The sequence below is a fragment of the Lolium perenne genome, chromosome 3 (assembly GCF_019359855.2).
Source record: "Lolium perenne isolate Kyuss_39 chromosome 3, Kyuss_2.0, whole genome shotgun sequence".
NCBI lineage: Eukaryota > Viridiplantae > Streptophyta > Magnoliopsida > Poales > Poaceae > Lolium > Lolium perenne.
In genome coordinates this window covers 55711033-55729331 of record NC_067246.2, presented here as the reverse complement: position 1 = coordinate 55729331, position 18299 = coordinate 55711033, and the positions used below count along the sequence as shown (strand labels likewise).

The 18299-nt window shown below is 46.6% G+C and overlaps 1 protein-coding gene across 2 annotated transcripts; it reads left to right on the top strand.

Moving 5' to 3' along the window:
* Positions 1–1050: 1050 nt before the first annotated feature.
* On the top strand, positions 1051–6949 carry LOC127341200 (protein NSP-INTERACTING KINASE 3). Of its 2 annotated transcripts, XM_051366997.2 has the most exons (11): positions 1051–1584; positions 1821–1953; positions 2046–2117; positions 2226–2369; positions 2457–2528; positions 2619–2678; positions 2809–2906; positions 3015–3164; positions 4327–4668; positions 5366–5757; positions 6345–6949. In XM_051366997.2, the coding sequence occupies exons 1-11, from the start codon at positions 1467–1469 to the stop codon at positions 6663–6665; spliced, it is 1902 nt and encodes a 633-aa protein (XP_051222957.1). In that variant the 5' UTR covers positions 1051–1466; the 3' UTR covers positions 6666–6949. The 2 variants fall into 2 exon arrangements, with proteins under 2 accessions (XP_051222957.1, XP_051222956.2); XM_051366996.2 differs by lacking the exons at positions 1051–1584; positions 1821–1953; positions 2046–2117 and having other exon boundaries at positions 2231–2369; positions 4321–4668.
* Positions 6950–18299: the final 11350 nt, after the last annotated feature.

Sequence of the window (18299 nt, the reverse complement as noted above, 5' to 3'; positions counted from 1 at the left end):
CTACATCGTACAAAACACACAAGAATTTTATCCGAAATTGTTTTTCTTCCTTGCTCAACATGTGAGCCCTGATTATTGTATGGACGATGAAATTTTCTGCAGGCATTTTGAGTCCATGAAGATTTGTTACCAACAGCACTAGAAATAAATCCTCAACGAAAACTTCCCCAAGATCCAACATTACTTATCGAATCTCAATCCTCTAAAGTACCCAAGAAAATCCTTTAAATAAAAAAAATGTGCTGCTTAGCGTGCACATGGGCAGTATGCCACATCCTGTTCCAATCTTCATCTTCAAATCCCGCGAATAATAAACCGTGTGAACACGGTGCAATAAACTAGCACTCTGGATGATAAAAGAAGAGATAGAGTCGCATATAAAGATTCGGTGACACTGATGACGAGCGAGGTAGCTAGATTGTAGAGAGGGAGAAGACAAGGAGGGACGGGCCAAGAAAATAAAAGCCTCACGAGCACGTGACTCGCCAGTGCGTGTCCCTAGCCTTTCATCCGTTCCTTGTTCCCCTCGGGCTCCTTTCTTTATCACCCTCCGTCATTCCGTTTTGAAATTCAGTTTTTTTTTGTACTCCCTCCCTCGTAGCCTGGTGATGACAAACATGCGCCTTGTCATTGGCACCTCCCCAGATCACTGTTTAGTTGGTACTCTACTGTTAACCAATGCGACACTCACACCGATTCCAATCGCTCCAGGACAGCAGCAAGCAATATAATTTTCTGAACTTCGTACCGAAGTCAGTACAAAAGGATAGTATATTTCGCTCGAGAGATGCTGCAAGACTGCGTTTTGTTGTGTGTCTGCACTGCAGTGTTGTAGAGAGACGGGAGCTGTCGCTACGGTTGCATTATTGGAGCGTTTGCCGTCGTCTCTAAGCGACACTTTAGCTAGATCTTGATTATACTGCTAATCGATTTCTTGCTGTCTGCAATCATCGCCGGATACTGCTCAACAAATACTGCGACGATGTGGAAACGGGGGCGGGCACGGGCAGAAAGCCTGGTGGAGTGGGTCGTGGTATGGTGTGGGTGGCCATGGCTGGCAGTGGCAGGCATGCGCGTCCGTGTCGGGCCTGTTGGGTCTGCTCCTGCCCGAGGAGAGAGGCTGGGCGCGCTTTTGGCGGTTTGCAGAGCTGCTGCAGCAGCAGGCATGGAGCGATAGGGCCGTGGCAGGTGCTTGTTGGCGTCTCTCTCGTCCCCACTCCACTCCACCACCACCCACTCTCACCCCAACCCATCGCTTCGTCGCTGGGTTGGATTAACATTGACTCTGATTCTGATTGATCGCCTTCCTTCCCGCCGAGCGGGCTCGCCGGTGATTCGCTGACGAGCTCCGCATCTTCCGCAGCCGAGCGGAGGGAATTGCGTCGTGAGGGAGTCGGTTCCATCTTCTTCCCCGTCGTCCTTGGCCCGAAACGAATCTGCGGCCTTTGTGGTGCTGTGGTGGGGGGATGGAGACGGGGGTGCGGATGTGGCGGTGGCGGTGCTGCGTGGTGGCCGCCGCCCTGCTCAGCGTGATCCTGCCGCCGGCCACCGCGTCGCTCTCTCCCTCCGGCATCAACTACGAAGGTAAAATCCACCAACCTATCCATCTTGCTCCTTCCCTCGAGTTCCTCAAGTGAAAAGCGTCTTTCGGCGCAGCAAGATTCCCTGAAATTGGCAAAGATTTCCTTTTTCCCTTCCTGGCAACCCCCAATTTGGCGAATCACGCCAATGTGGTTCCGCTTCTTCTTCGCCGCTTGGTTGTTTCTTGCCTGAGATTTGTTGGCGCTGAGACTTCCGCCTGTTTGCTCTGCCTGTCGCAGTCGTGGCGCTCATGGCCATCAAGACGGAGCTGCAGGACCACTACAACGTGCTCGACAACTGGGACATCAACTCCGTCGACCCCTGCAGCTGGAGGATGGTCACCTGCACATCCGACGGCTACGTCTCTGCGCTGTAAGTCATGCCGCCATCTCCCGCTTGCTCCCTCCTGTCCTGCCTCCGGCGAGCTTTTGCAATGGGGACTAATCTTCTCGCGTGATTCGCAGTGGTCTGCCCAGCCAACGCCTCTCCGGTAAACTGTCGCCTGGCATCGGCAACCTCACAAGACTACAATCTGTGTAAGCGCATTCATCCCGTCCCGTTTAAAAATTGGAAAAATGGCCAGAAATACAGGTTTCTACACAAACGAGAGACTGCAAGTGCTCACCATTCGCTTTCTTCCACAGGCTGCTGCAGAACAACGCGATTTCTGGCACTATCCCTGCCACCATAGGCAGGCTGGGGATGCTGAAGACGCTTGACATGTCAGACAACCATCTCACTGGGAGCATCCCCAGTTCAGTTGGCGACCTCAAGAACCTCAACTATCTGTGAGATTTCATTCCATGGTTCTTCTTGATGCCGCATCCTTCTTGATGTATACGGCGACTCACTTTTGTTTCTCTTGTTGCTACCAGGAAACTGAACAACAACAGCTTATCTGGAGCTTTACCTGATTCACTAGCCACCATTGATGGCCTTGCTCTTCTGTATGTCCTGCGAATCCCTTGGTTATTACTACTGCTTTCCTCTTTCTTCCGTGTACCGTAATAAACGGTTCTATTTAACCTGTTTCACAGAGATCTTTCATTTAACAATCTCACCGGTCCGTTGCCAAAGATTTCTGCAAGAACTTTCAGGTAATCAATCATTCAGCTAATTCCCTGTCACCTGGCTAATTCAGTTTCCCCATGGACACCCTGTGTGCACGCTGCAGACTATTGCTCGTTCTTTCGTTTCCACTTTTCTTACTGTTTCTTGTTATGACAGCATTGCTGGAAATACATTGATTTGTGGCGTCAAGTCTGGAGACAATTGCTCGTCTGTGTCGCTGGACCCGCTTTCGTATCCACCAGATGACCTTAAGGGTGAGATTGTCGATCATTTTTATCTTTCAGAAATATACACCAGTAGCACAAAGAAATGCTATCTTTTTTGTCTCTCTATGTGGCTCACATCCGTTTCCTTTTCCTCAGCTCAGCCACAACAAGGCATGGCAAGAAGTCACCATATAGCTATCATCTGCGGAGCAACTGTGGGTTCTGTAGCATTTGTCGCTATCGTGGTCGGCATGCTTCTTTGGTGGCGGCATAGGCGTAATCAGCAGATCTTTTTTGATGTAAATGGTAATGCTCTTTTCGATGCTGTACCTGATCAATACTAGCATTGCCTGGATTTAGAGTTGGATACATAGATTTCTTTGTTGCAGCAAGGGTTGAAGAATCTACTGTCTGTTACGTCTTGAACTATATTTTTCTAAGCTTCCAATTGAATAGTAAATTAATTTGAACAGGGCGATATGAAAATGCTCTTTGTTTATTTGACATGCTTACCTTTGGACGAGCTGAATAGTTAGCATTAGATTTATTTTTTTGCGAAAAAATAGTTAGCATAAGATAATCTTCAGTAATATGATTTCCGCGACATGTTCAAAATTCACATAAAAACGAGCCACCCTGTAGTCCTTTTTGTGGACTAGTACTAATTACTTGTAGTAGTATTCATTATATAAACTTTCTTGCAGCTTCTAGTGATGTCATAGGTAATATTTTTTTTGCGAAAATAGGTAATTAATCTTTCGCGGTTCAGTAGAACAGTTGCTACCAATTTAAACTGCATTGTCAATTAGGCATGAACACTAACTATATAGCAGGGACCTAAAGTGATTGAAATTTGATATTTCTCAAATCTAGTGGGTTCATATTACGCTATGTGTATTCCATGCATGTTCTGCCCTTTTTTTTTTCTTTTCGTTGTTTTTCTAATAAACATGGTTTCCTTACCAACTGAGATGGTCATACTCTCTTGATACAGTGTAGTCTAAATTTTCTCTTTGAGTCTTCTCTGTTTTCCTCCGATTTCTACATATGTGAATGCTCAAATATTTGTCCTATGTTTACTAAAGAACATACAGAGATAAATTATCAAATTATTGCTGGGATAGAAGCCTTATTCTGGCAAACGATTAAATATATCTGACTATTATCTGGCAGCTTGCAAGCCTACTTGGTGGTTCTTATTTGGAAAACCTTTTCTGTAGTTCAGAATCATGATGTCCCAGATACTTTTGGTATAGGTACATCCATTTTTGGGCAACTAATTTGAACCGGAGGGAGTAATTGATTTTCCTTGCAATAAAAATGAGATGTCTTCTTTCACCCTATAATACCTGCTTCGATAATTTTAAATTTTTTACATGCTCTCAGTTTCTGTTCATGCTTTCTGTCGGGCATGCTATTGCTGTTTTAGTTCCATACTGTGGTACCTGATACCTCCTCTTAGCTACAGATCAATATGACCCAGAAGTATGCTTGGGTCATCTAAAGAAGTACACCTTCAAGGAGCTTCGAACCTCTACCAACAATTTCAACTCAAAAAACATTTTAGGTGAAGGTGGATATGGAATAGTATACAAGGGGTTTTTACGTGATGGTTCAATTGTTGCTGTTAAAAGATTGAAAGACTACAATGCTGTTGGTGGGGAAGTTCAATTCCAAACTGAAGTTGAAGTCATAAGCTTAGCTGTTCACCGGAATCTCCTACGGCTCATTGGATTCTGCACTACAGAGTGCGAGAGATTACTTGTTTATCCTTATATGCCAAATGGAAGTGTTGCTTCTCAGTTACGGGGTCAGTCTATTTCTCTCTGCTCTTATACATTTTTAAGTACTGTATTACTTGTGCAGATTCATTAGTGGCCTGTTCAATCTTTGCTTCCCCTTGCCATGCATTAGGCTCATTTCAGATTAACACTATGGCATGTGTCCATGTTGGCTATCTAGTGAGCTCAAACTGTCACCAAATGGTCAGCTTAAAATGAAAAAAAGAAAGCTGACGAGCATTAGTGTTGATGGCAAGTGATCCTCAACATGTTCTTTGTAGCATGCCATTGTTGTTTTGCCTGCTTTAAGTGAAAGTTATTGTACAATCTTGGAAGTATTAAGATAATACCCACTATTTAAAATCCGCTTGTGGGTTTGACCCATTGAGATTGACCTTTTACCAATACCATCCTGGCTAGCTTAATCGTTCTGTGTACCATCAAACAAACCTTGACCATGGTGACTGTCTTCTATTGGAAGTACACTGCTTCTGCTGATATTAGTATTTACTCAAGCGTCTATTGACATTTTACAGTGCACCATATTTTGGAATATAAACTGCGCCATTCACAACATCACATATCTAGATTTACTGCTGATGAAATGAACAATTAAAAAACAAGAGAATATTGTGATTTTTTCCAAGTATATATTTATTCAGTTTGCAAGCAAAAAAGTAACCTTCTCCGTCAGTAAACCTAAACTTTTCTGTATTTCTTTCCCAGAACATATAAATGGCAGGCCAGCTCTAGATTGGTCAAGGAGAAAGATGATAGCACTGGGTACAGCACGAGGGCTGCTTTACTTGCACGAACAGTGTGATCCCAAGATTATCCATCGTGATGTAAAAGCCTCCAATGTGCTTCTTGATGAATATTTTGAAGCGATTGTGGGAGATTTTGGATTGGCAAAACTTTTGGATCACCAGGAGACCCACGTTACAACAGCAGTGCGTGGGACTGTTGGACACATAGCTCCAGAGTATTTGTCAACTGGTCAGTCATCAGATAAGACAGATGTATTTGGGTTCGGAGTCTTGTTGGTTGAATTGATCACTGGCCAGAAGGCATTAGATTTTGGAAGACTAGCAAATCAGAAGGGTGGAGTGCTTGATTTGGTAAGCATGTTAAATCGTTTCTTTGTGTACAGTGGTGTCAAATTCACTATTGTACTTTATATGAAAAGACTGCTTTCTCCTTTTGATCGTAGTTTCTTGGGCTCTGCCCTTTAGTGTCTGCTCAGAGCTTTTCGACAACTTTTTTAAATGTGATGAACTGAACCTCCTAGAGGTTTGTATCCAACCCTACCTTTTCAATGAATTCACAAAGACCACTTTGCGTTTTCTCGAAAAAAGAGCTTTTCGACAAGTTTGTATGCCACTTTTAGGTCCCTTCTCACCTTTTACTTTGTGTACATTCAACGGTAAGATTTGACACTTGAGATGCTAAAGCATTTTTTTCATAGTAAAACAATTATTATCAACATGGCAAGTAAAATTTCATTGTGACGCTGAAAAGATGTTCTGTGAAACCAAAGCAGCTTAACTGTTTGCAGTTGTGAAACCACAGCAGAGCCACTTGCACCATTTCCTCCAGCTCCACCCTGTCATAGTTGCTGCCTAGATCTTTATCCACCATCTGTCCTTAGGCCTATGTTCTTTGTATCGAAACACGCATTATTTCTGACACTTGCATCTGGTTCCAGGTAAAGAAGCTCCATCAAGAAAAGCAGCTGAGCATGATGGTGGATAAAGATCTAGGCAGCAACTATGACAGGGTGGAGCTGGAGGAAATGGTGCAAGTGGCTCTGCTGTGCACGCAATACTACCCGTCCCACCGCCCCAGGATGTCGGAGGTGATTAGGATGCTGGAAGGAGATGGGCTGGCGGAGAAATGGGAGGCATCGCAGAACGTGGACACGCCAAAGTCTGTCTCGTCGGAGCTCCTGCCCCCGAAGTTCATGGATTTTGCGGCAGACGAGTCATCGGTCGGCCTGGAAGCCATGGAGCTCTCGGGACCAAGATGATTAACGGCCAATTTGATCGAACATTAGCCAAAGGTGGTAGTTTTCTGGATGGAGTTAGGGTAAGGTAGCCCTCTGGTGGCATTCATTTGTACATACGGTGTGTTATTGCGTACTGCGTGAGCTCAGCCCATCCTTGCTGCTCATGATGTACATGTGGCTGTAAGAGAGATGAGATGAGTAGAGTAAAATATAGAGGAAAGAAAAAATTTCCAATAGGTTCGCTATACTCTGTTTCTTCCTCCCCTTTCTCTTGCCTTGCACATAATGAATCGTTTGTGCTCTTATTCTGGTTTGAAGAAAGTTCAGTTTTGGCCCATGAACTTCGAGCATTGGTCCTCATTTGATTCTGAATTTCTGAAACCGTCTGACTGAAACGGCGTTTCAGAGCTTTAGCACCTCGTGTGAATGTTTAGCGGCCAAAAGTGAATCATTATTTTAGCCTGGATGTGATGTGTTGTTGGCACCTGCATTTCTTGTCTTTGCATTACCTGCATCGGTAGCACAAAGAACATGCTGCAGTGTGTGTGTATACTGTGACCAGAATGTGAATGTTTTGCCTTGTACAACTACGATCTGTTCTTGGTCACTGCATTTCTTGTCTTGTCATTACCTCCATCGGTCGTACAAAGAACATGCTGCGGTATTTGTATACTGTGGCCAAGCGTGTACAATGTGTATGTATCACTGTAGACTCTATACTGTATTCACAGTGTTGCCAGGTCCACTTGCTGATAAAGGATTGCCATGAACGTCAGCATTTGGTACTATGAACACCTCTGGCTACTCTGGGGGGACTAGTAGGGGGAAGGTGGTGGCAGCAGCCTGTCGCCAAATGCCTCAGACACTGAACCGACCCTGAGAGAAGCTTTCGCAGCAAAGGAACCGCGCGTACTGTCGTGCTCACTGCATTGCTAGGTTACCTTGGTGGTGAGGGTGTACCATGAACTGTCCGTCTGAAACAGCCCTGACTACTATGGTCGATGGAGAAATAGGGAGGGTGGAAGGTGGCAACAGAAGCTAGTCGCCATTGTCACATTGTCACACGCACTGAACCGACCTTCTAACCCTTAGGGCTTGTTTGGTTTAAAGAAGTTCCATAGAAATTTTAGAGGATTCAATTCCTTAGGAAGTATTCCTATATAGCCCGTTTGGTTCAATCCATGGGAATTTTTTTCTATGCTCTACTTTGCATGCAATTTTTTAGGATTTTTCCTCTTAGACCTAACTTGATGGAAAATTTATTTGTTTATGTGAAAACTATGGAAAACAGATGATACTTCTCAAGAATTCTTGTGTTTTCCAGTTCCAGTGTACTCAGTTCTTGTAGGATTGAGCATACGACTCCTAAGTTTTTCCTATTTCTTTTTTTAGAAACAAAGGCTTCCGCCCCATTCCATTTCCAGAAGAAAACGAAATGTTTGTGTGTTCACCTCAGTTTTTTCCCCCTATTTCTACCTCCTGTAAATCCTGCGAACCAAACCTAGCATTTCCTGTATTCACATTACCTGCATCGGTAGCACAAGGAACATGCTGCATTGCACTGTGACCAAGTGTATACAATGCGTATACACCACCACTGTAGCCTGTAGGCCCTATACCGTGTTAGCTGTGTTGCCAGGTTCGCTTGCTGATAAAGGATACCATGAACTGCCGGTCAGCTGCCGATCTACTGATGTACCCCTAGGGTTTCCGTCCTCCCCCAGGCGATTCTGGCGGCGAGTTCCTAGTCTTCCACTCCGACCCCCCTCCGACCCGATTCCGGCTAGTATTCTCTGGCCGTCCCCGTCTACAACTCATCGTGAGGGTTTTCTTCGTCGTCATAAAGGCGTCTCAAGTTCCGTCAACGTTCTCGAGTCTCCCTGGAAGATCTAGGGTTTCTGTTTTCGCCACCATGGCCGACAACCAGTCTTCATCCAACCTTGGATCGGGGAAAGATCCAGACCTTGGGAAGGCTAGCTCTGGTCGGGACACACCGCCGATGGAGCAGGCGGCTGATAAGGAGGCAAGTTCAAAGGCAATGGGTGGCGGTGGTATTGATTCTCTCTTCGATCGCCTTGAGATTGGAGAGGAGGAATTCGACGACTTGATTCTAGAAGAAGCAGATGTCAACTTGGAGGAGAGTACTCGCTGGCTAGCGGTGGCTCGTGTGAATTGCAATAAAGGATACAGCCATGAGGCGTTTTTTCAGCAGATGAGAGCTGCTTGGAATCCAGCGAGGGAGATTTCGATCAGGCCAGTGGGGGCCAACAAATTTGTGATTCAATGTTTCTGCCTTGGTGATTGGGAAAAGGTTATGGAACGTGGTCCCTGGTTATTTCGTGATTGGACTGTGATCCTTGCTCCGTATGATGGTATCTCTGATCCAGACTTGGTCGTTCTTGAGTTCATGCCTGTCTGGATTCAAATCCATAAGATACCAGAAGCTTACCGTAAGAAGGAGGTGGTGACACAATTGGTCAGCCGCCAGGCTGGTGAGGTGATCACAGTGGAGATGACGTCGGCTGGAGGTTTCGAAGGAGACTTTGTACGAGTGCGTATGAAGCAAGATGTTCGCAAGCCGTTAACTCGCTTTGTCTCAATTTCCTTGGGAGGAAAGAGGTCGATATTCGCTGTAAAGTATGAAAAGCTTGGTATGTTATGTTATGCATGTGGGCTTATAGGACATGAGTACAAGGAGTGTGGTACGGGTGTGTTTGAGGACAAAGAGCTGAAATTTGGTGATTGGATCCATGCTTTTCCACGCCGTGGGCGTGTATCTGGCTCAGTACGAGGCCCTCCTAATGGGCGTGATACGCCAATGTATGCAGGTGGCCGTGGTGCAATGTATGAATCTAACTCTTATGGGAGAGGCCTCCCAGGGAGAGGGATAGCATGGGGCAGGGGCACCTTTATTGATTGGCGCCACCATCCTGAGAGAAGGATTAACCCTGAGGACATGGAGCTCTCTGATACTGCCTCTAGTCCCATTAAGCCTGGTGATCACCATATGTCTGATGCCGAAAAATCGGCTAAGAAAAGGCTTTCTTTTGAGCAAGCTAGCCCAGATGATACAGGGGCTTTGGCTCTGACCAATTCGGGGGAGGATGTGAACTCTGAAAATCAGGGAGTTGAGGAGAAAAATCATCCAGTGAAAGACAAAAAGAGACACAAGAAAGAAGATGGCACATCTGTTTCAGGAAATTCTGGATCGGCGGCATCCCTCGAGGGTGACCGCTGGGACCAATGAGTTGGATCAGCTGGAACTGTCGGGGTATAGGGAACGCCTCGACAGTTCACGAGCTCCTTGTTCTTCTTAGAACACATAGTTCCCAGTTGGTTTTTCTTTGTGAAACTCGTCTGAAAATTGACCGTGTTCGGCGGCTTCGGAATCGTTTGGGTCTCCGCGGTTTCTTCGGAGTGGATAGTGCGGGTATGAGTGGGGGTCTTGCCCTCTTCTGGCATGAGAGCATATTCATGGATGTTAAGGACTCTGGTCCGCGATTTATTGACGCTCATGTGAGGCTAAGACCTGGCGATCCATTATTTCATGTCACATTCGTCTATGGGGAGCCAAGGGTCTGTGATCGTCATCATATGTGGATGATTCTTTCCACGCTGAAGGCTTCCTCGAACTTACCGTGGCTTGTTATGGGAGATTTTAATGAAGCACTTTGGCAGTATGAGCACTTCTCAGCGTGTCTACGTCCAGAAGCCCAAATGGTCGCATTCCGGGACTGTATTCAAGTCTGTGAACTGACTGATCTAGGCTTTTCTGGTCTCCCGTTTACCTTTGATAATAAGAGGGCAGGCAACAGCAATGTTCGAGTCCGTCTTGATCGTTTTTTCGCAGACAATAGCTGGCGTGATATTTACTCAGATTCGTCTGTGGTGCATCTTGTTAGCCCGTGTTCTGATCATTGTCCACTCCTCCTGATGGTGTCAAAAGAATCTCGGCCTGCTATTCAAGGGCGACATTTGAGATATGAAATTTTCTGGGAGCGGGATCCGGCTATGAAGGAAGTCATTGACACATCATGGAAGGAACTTGGTCCGCTAGGCGACCTTGGTTCTGTTACGGAGGGCCTACAAGCTATGATGAAGAAGTTGCACTCGTGGGGTAGGAGGAAATTCGGTAATGTTACAAGAGAGCTGGCTCGACTTCGTCAGAAGTTGAAAACCCTGCATGAGTGTAATGCCCCCCGTTCGGAAATTCGCGCTACAAGTGATATGATGAATGAACTCCTCTATAAGGAGGAAATGCTCTGGATGCAAAGATCACGGATAGAGTGGTTGAAGGAAGGTGATAGAAATACAAAACTCTTTCATAGGAAGGCTATCTGGCGTGCAAGGAAAAATAAGATAGCCAAGTTAAAAGATGAAGATGGTGTGGTTCAGACTGTCCCATCAGATATGCAGCGTATGGCTGTGTCTTTTTTTCAGTCTTTATACACCCGTGATCCCTCTCTTGACAGTAGTCCCATAACTGGCTTGGTCCAGGAACAAATTACTGCCGAGATGAATATTGACCTGTGTAAGGAATTCTCAGACGAGGAGATTTCTGATGCCCTTTTTCAGATCGGTCCCTTGAAAGCTCCCGGCCCTGACGGCTTCCCTGCACGCTTCTTCCAGCGGAATTGGGACATTATGAAGAGGGATGTGATCAAGGCGGTCAGGCACTTTTTTTCTACGGGTCTTATGCCGGAAGGTGCAAATGATACTTCAATTGTTCTTATACCAAAGATTGATGATCCAACTGAGCTGAAAGATTTCCGCCCAATTGGATTATGTAATGTGATGTACAAGGTAGTGTCAAAATGCCTTGTGAACAGATTGAGGCCACTACTGGGCGAGATTATATCTGAAAATCAAAGTGCTTTTGTTCCTGGACGGATGATCACGGATAATGCCCTCCTAGCATTTGAGTGCTTGCACTACATGGAACATGGCTCTAATGTGAATTCTTCTTATTGCGCCTATAAATTGGATCTATCGAAAGCTTATGATAGAGTTGATTGGCAGTTCTTGGAGTCTACTATGCATAAAATGGGGTTTTCTCACCGGTGGGTACAATGGATCATGGCATGTGTCACCAGTCAAATTTAATGGAACCCTCTTGGAAGCATTTTCTCCAACACGAGGTTTAAGGCAAGGGGACCCTTTGTCACCTTTCTTATTTCTTTTCGTGGCTGATGGCCTTTCTGCTCTACTACAAAATGAAGTTGTTCAGGCTGGGATCTCCCCAATCAAAATCTGTCGTGGTGCACCAGGGGTATCTCATCTCCTCTTTGCAGACGACACTTTGCTCTTTTTTAGAGCCTCTGCTGATGAAGCAATGAGAGTAAAGCAAGTGATTGATTTGTATGCCAAAGGTACGGGCCAACTCATCAACCCGTCTAAATGTTCTATCATATTTAGTAATTCTTGTTCTCAAGAGACACATGATGAGGTCCGTAATATCCTTCAAGTGGTTAACCCTGAGTTTGAAGAAAAATATCTAGGCTTGCCTACACCGGCCGGGCGTATGCAGAAGGGACGCTTTATCAACCTACAGACTAGGCTCTGCCAACATCTCATGGCTTGGGGAGATAGTCTCATGTCCCAAAGTGCCAGGGAAATTTTAATCAAAGCTATTGCGCAGGCGATTCCAGCTTATGTCATGGGAGTGTTCAAACTTCCCTTTTCTCTGTGTGATGAGCTCACTAAGTTGATCCGTGACTACTGGTGGGGTGTTGAGCGTGGTAAACGCAAAACCCATTGGGTTAACTGGAATATTATGACACGATCCAAGGCTCAGGGTGGTATGGGGTTTAGAGACATGCGTCTCTTCAATCAAGCGTTACTGGCCCACCAAGCTTGGAGGTTAATCATGTTTCCTGACAGCTTGTGCGCCCGAGTACTGAAGGCTCGTTACTATCCACGAGGAAATATTATTGACACAGTTTTTACTGGAAATCCATCTTCCTCGTGGTCAGCTATATCCTATGGGCTGGAGTTACTGAAGAAGGGTATGGTGTGGCGTGTAGGGAATGGTAGTAGTATACGCATCTGGCGTGACTGCTGGTTACCAAGATTATCAAGTAGCCAAGTCCTTACTCCTAAGAGAAACGGACGTATTAAGTGGGTCTCCGAGCTACTGGATGACAATGGTGGTTGGAAAACACAGTTGATCAGAGATACTTTCTATCCTATAGATGCAGAGGCCATCCGTAAAATAAAACCATCAAGAAGAGGGTTTGCTGATGTCCTGGCATGGCAACCGGAGAATTCTAGGTGTTTTACTGTCCGTTCCACGTACCATTTGGCTTTCAATAATCTCCCGGCTCAATGCTCGTTTGGAAGCTCAAGCAATAGACCAGATGGCAAGGATCCTTGTTGGACACGAATCTGGGGCTCTTTAGTACCTCCAAAAATTAAAACTTTTGCATGGAGAGCAGCTTCTAACGCCCTAGCGACGGAGGGTAATAAAATTAGACGAAACATGAAGGTTACTGGTCTCTGCAAGATTTGCAATACAGCGACGGAGGATGTGGCGCATGCCTTAGCTCATTGCCCACATTCTCGGCGTCTTTGGCAATCTATGTGTGAGTGTTGGCTCCTCCCACAAGAAGCTACTTTGCAAGTCTCTTCTTCGTCCTGGTTTCGGACTGTTCTTCTCTCGGTGCCGGTTCAAATGGTCGATCATATAATTTTGGTGGCATGGAGGACATGGTATGAGCGGAATGAGGTAACTCACGATAAACCTCTTCCATGTACGGAGAGTTCGAAGAAGTTCCTGTGTAACTATGTGAGGATTCTGGGTTCTATTAAACATAATCCGGTTGACCATATACTAAAAGGCAAAGGCCCTATGCTGGCAACAGAGGCTGTGCATCACATGCCCTGTTCGGAAAAGATTTCATCTGATAAACCTTGGACTAAACCTCCCCCGGGTTGGGCGAAGCTGTCGATAGATGGATCTTTTCGGAGCAAGAACGGTTCTGCGGGTACTGGCATGGTTTTACGCGACTCTGCTGGTTCAGTAATCTTCTCGGCGTGTCGATCACTTATGTCTTGTGAGCAGCCTCTGGAGGCGGAAATTCTAGCTTGCCTGGAGGGATTGGAGCTTGGGTTGCAACATACTCAACTGCCAATCATGATTGAAACAGATTGTTCCCAATTGATCTCATCGATTCATGCCAAGGAACAAGACCGTTCACCTTTTCTTCATAGTATTTCTGAGATTAAGGAGCTAGCTAGTGGTAGCAGATTGTGCAATTTTGTAAAAGTAGACCGTAGTCAGGTAAGGATTAGTCACTGCCTTGCTAATCTGGCAAGAGTAGAGAACATCACGCAGTTTTGGCTCGGAGCAAGTCCTGAGTGTGTTGCACAGGCACTTGTTGATGAGTCTCTTGTAATCCTGTCTGATTAATAAAGGTCTGGTTTTACCCGCAAAAAAAAAAAAACTGCCGGTCAGCATTTGGCACTATGAACTCCTCTGACCACTCTGGGGGACTTCTTCCTCTTCCCTGCCTGTGTTTCTCCTTCTTTTTTTCTTCCCCTTTTTCTTCCCTTGTCCCCTCTCCTCTGCTGTAACGGCTTTACCCTGGGGTTTACCCCTTTTTTCAATATATTCAGGTGGGAAAACTCTCTCCCCCGGTGAAAATTCGAAAAAAAAACTCTGGGGGACTAGGGAGGGTGGTGGCCGACGCCACGCACACTGAACCGACTTTCAGAGAAGCTTTTGCAGCAAAGGAAGCTGCGATGGACTCGAGTCAGGCAGTGCTACGATGTAAGTGTGTACATGTCTACTGCGTTCACTGCATCGCTATGTTCACTTGCTGATGAGTGTACCGTGTACTGGCTGTCAGCATTGGTGGTAGCATGAACACCTCTGAGCGTTCTGGGAGTCTGGGGAGTAGGGAGGAAGGTAGCAGCAAGCCACCAACCGGTCGCCAATGCCCAATGCACACTGAACCGACCTCGGAGAAGCTTTCGCAGAAGGAAGCGTAGACGGACTGGAGTCAGTGCTGTACTGCTGTGCTTCGATGGAACTGATCGATGGTGGGGGTTGCTCATCCAACCGGAGGTTCTCTACTGTAAAGTTGTCGCCCCATCTCATCTGCGAGTGCCCCTAGCACTAGCATACGATCGATCGTGTCGCATGTATCACGTCAACTGTGCTCCGTAACTGTTTTGATCGATTGCAGCATCGATCCTTCTCCTCCCTTTTCCTGCGTCTGCTTTAATTTGTCGCCGGACGGTCGGTCGGTAGCTGTCGTCGGACCGTGCAAAGAAGAAGAAGCACGGTGGAATGGAACATGCCCGTAACTCTGGCTGATCGGTTGATCTATCAGGGACTATGAACTAATCCCAGCGGTGGTTGGCCGGACAGCGCCTGCGCCGCCGGTCAAGCACCGGCAGCATCATACGACGGCGCCGGCGCCCGCACCACCGCGCGACACGGCGCTGCCGGGAAAGCAACCACGCGGAACAGAAGAGACGCGCGAGAGCGAGGGAGGGAGGGGAGCACTGATCATTGTGACTTTTTGTCCGCGTCTCGCCTTACGTCAAATCAGAATCACTTCGCTCGATCGATCGCGCGCGTCCCGTCCTCTCACTTCCGTTGGCCGTCCGTCCATTATTGACGATCATTACAGCCCACGCACCACCCTAGCCAAGCTACATGCCAATGCCATGCCATTTGCCTGCACCGGCCGCACTCTACGTCTCTACCTGTTCGACCGATTGTCTTCGGCCACCTCTACTTCTCTTCCTCTCGTGTCTTCGGCCACCTCTGCTTTACGGCTCACCCCATAGTATAGACCTATACCGTACTCCTCCTCCTCGCCTGGGCTGGCCGTGCGCCTGCCTGTCCTGTCCATCACTAGCCCCGGCCGTTTCCTTTCCAGAAACCAAGCTGCAGCAACCTCTAGCTCTTGTAGGCACGCATGGGCATGGGCATGGGCGTCGTCAGGTGCCTCAAGATTCTTGCCCTGCTCTCTCTCGTCCCACTGGCGCTCAGAGCCGGCTCCCTCCTCGGCCACGTCGCCGCGCCGGTGCCGCTGTCATCCCAATTTGCTGCTCTCACCGGCGCGAGCGTCCCCCGTTCGGCGCGCACGGAGGCGGGGTATCACGAGGCCCGCCGGAGGAAGGCGTCGGAGGGTGCAGGTGCAGCTCTGCCCGCCGGCCTAAACACGGCGAGGTTCCGGCCAGGCGGCGGCAACGGCGCGTTCAGCGACGACAAGCGGATGGCGCCATCCGGTTCCAACCCGCTGCACAACTTGCGATAGTTCGTCGTCCATAAATACAGCACGACGAGGTTTGACCTTCTGTTGTTATAGATGCCCTGGCTCTCCTCTGCTAGCTCTGTTCTGAATCCCTTCTTCATCGTCTCCCTCTCTTCACACATTGTGTATTCCAAGCGATATATACATACGTATTACCTATTCTTCAGCTGTTGCATGCATGTATATTCAGTACTGCCTAGTACGTACCGTCGTTAAATCCATATACGTATTGTGAAGCTTATGTATTACCTGCCTTCATCAAGCAGTACGAACGATTGTACTCGCGGCCATGGCTCTCGCAACAGTTCACACTGAATCGATCGCTCCTCCCTCGCATAGTTTCCCCACTCTCACGAGGGTTACTCCGGTGCTCCCCCTAGAGTTAGTTGAAGGGTTATAATTAGATTTTTTTTCTATGTTCGGTCTGCCAAAACACATATCCAGCCCATGTATAGCCGTTTATATTGATACGGTATGTGTATGTTGCGTAAGAAGAAGAAAAAAAGGTTGCATGACCAGTTAACGATCCCATCCGCCTAAGTACCGCCGCACGTCGTGTGCATGCCTTGTTTTGAAACCGTAGATACGTACAAAAATGCGGTACAACAAAACACGGGCCATACGGGCATGTACTAAGCTGTACGGACGGTGGACCTACACTAAAATTATGATCTTGCCCTGCTTACGAACATGTATGAAAAGATCTCCACCGTTGTTGTGTTTGACGCTCCCAGATTTTTTCTAGGGGAGGAGCACCGGAGCAGAAGTGCACTCCTTCTTCTTCAGCTATAGCTAGAGCGCTCGATCATTCATTTCTCGCGTTTAATTCAGTCTTCATCTGCCTTCGCATGCAGTTGATCGCTCAGCCATCGGTTCCACAATTAACAGCATGATAGGGAGTCATACCAGCACGGCGACATCAGGCTTGATTTATTATTCATCAATTTTATTGTGCTACATACTACGACAGTACTCCTATGTACGAAAAGATTAGGCTGACACGTACAGTAATTCTCCCAATGTAGTGCACAAGTAAGCGTACAACCACGTATGTTATATGAGATGGATGTGGCGCGGCACTGGTCAATCTTTCCCTGAACCGTGTTACAGTTAATTTTGCTTCTCTTTTACTCCTACTTTTGAGCGAGAAAAAAAGAAAGAATGTGAACTAATGATGTGAACGAGGAAATATTGAAGAACACGACCCTGACTGACATTCTCCATGTCCGGCATCCATTACAATCATGGTGTCGTCGAATCAGCATCGATATGATCCAGACATGTCGAAAGATATCGCTGCTGCTACTCAAGACAAACGACCAGGTGTACCAACACTAATGATGCAGCAAGAGAGAACACACCGATTAAACCTTCAACCTCTGCCAATTTATTCTCTTCTCGGGAACAAGACGAGACAGAGACATTGGAGCTGCAATATCTGATGCTCATATAAGGTGACCCTTATTAGGCAAGTAAGATTCCTGCAGTGACCCGACGAACAGAGGCGAGCTACTTGTACTAAAGCAAATGAAGAAGTTCAATTTACCACCCAAAATTCGTCCTAAAGTTCAGTTTACAACCCTCAGCTCTTATTTGGTTCAATCTTCGCTCCTAAACTTTAAAAACTATTTGAAATACATCCCTTTCACCGTCTAACTGGTTTAAGCTAAGTTTATAGACACATCAGCTGGGTTTATCCTGTATTTTAACTAAACATACTCATACATGTATTGAGATCTTACATGTGAGGTACGAGAAAGGATTATGCTCTTGCTGGCGATTTTTTTAAAATAATACACTTTTTAATATTAATTCTAGAAATAATATTCATTTTTAGGAAATTTCAGAAATAATACACCGTCGGGGTGGTGGAACCCGAATTTACAAAATCGGGTTTGAGACACCCGAATTCCCAAAGTCGGGTCTGAGAACCCCGATTTCTAGAATAGCTGTGCTGCGTCAGAAAAATAAAAAATAATTCGGGGTGTAAGAACCCGATTTTGCATAATCGGGGTTGGTGAACCCGATTTTGGATAATCGGGCCAGGTGAACCCGATTCCAATAAATCGGGCTTGTTGAACCCGAGCAGCAATTTTTCCCGCCCTTTTGCGTTCACACAGTTTCCCGCCCGCCCTTGCCGCCACCCTTCCCGCCACTCCTTCCCGCCACCATCTCCCGCCAATTTTATCCCGCCAGTCGTTCTCGCCACCATTTCCCGCTATATTTTCCCGCCCTGGTGTCAAATTTTAGCCTATAAAAGCAGGCAGCGCTACTCTGGATTGCACACGTTCTTCTATCTCTATCTCTGTTCTGTTTGCTCACTCTTAGCCATCATGAGTGTGCCGTGCTCTGACCAGGAGTTTAGGCCGGTGAAGGCGAAGGCTGCAAG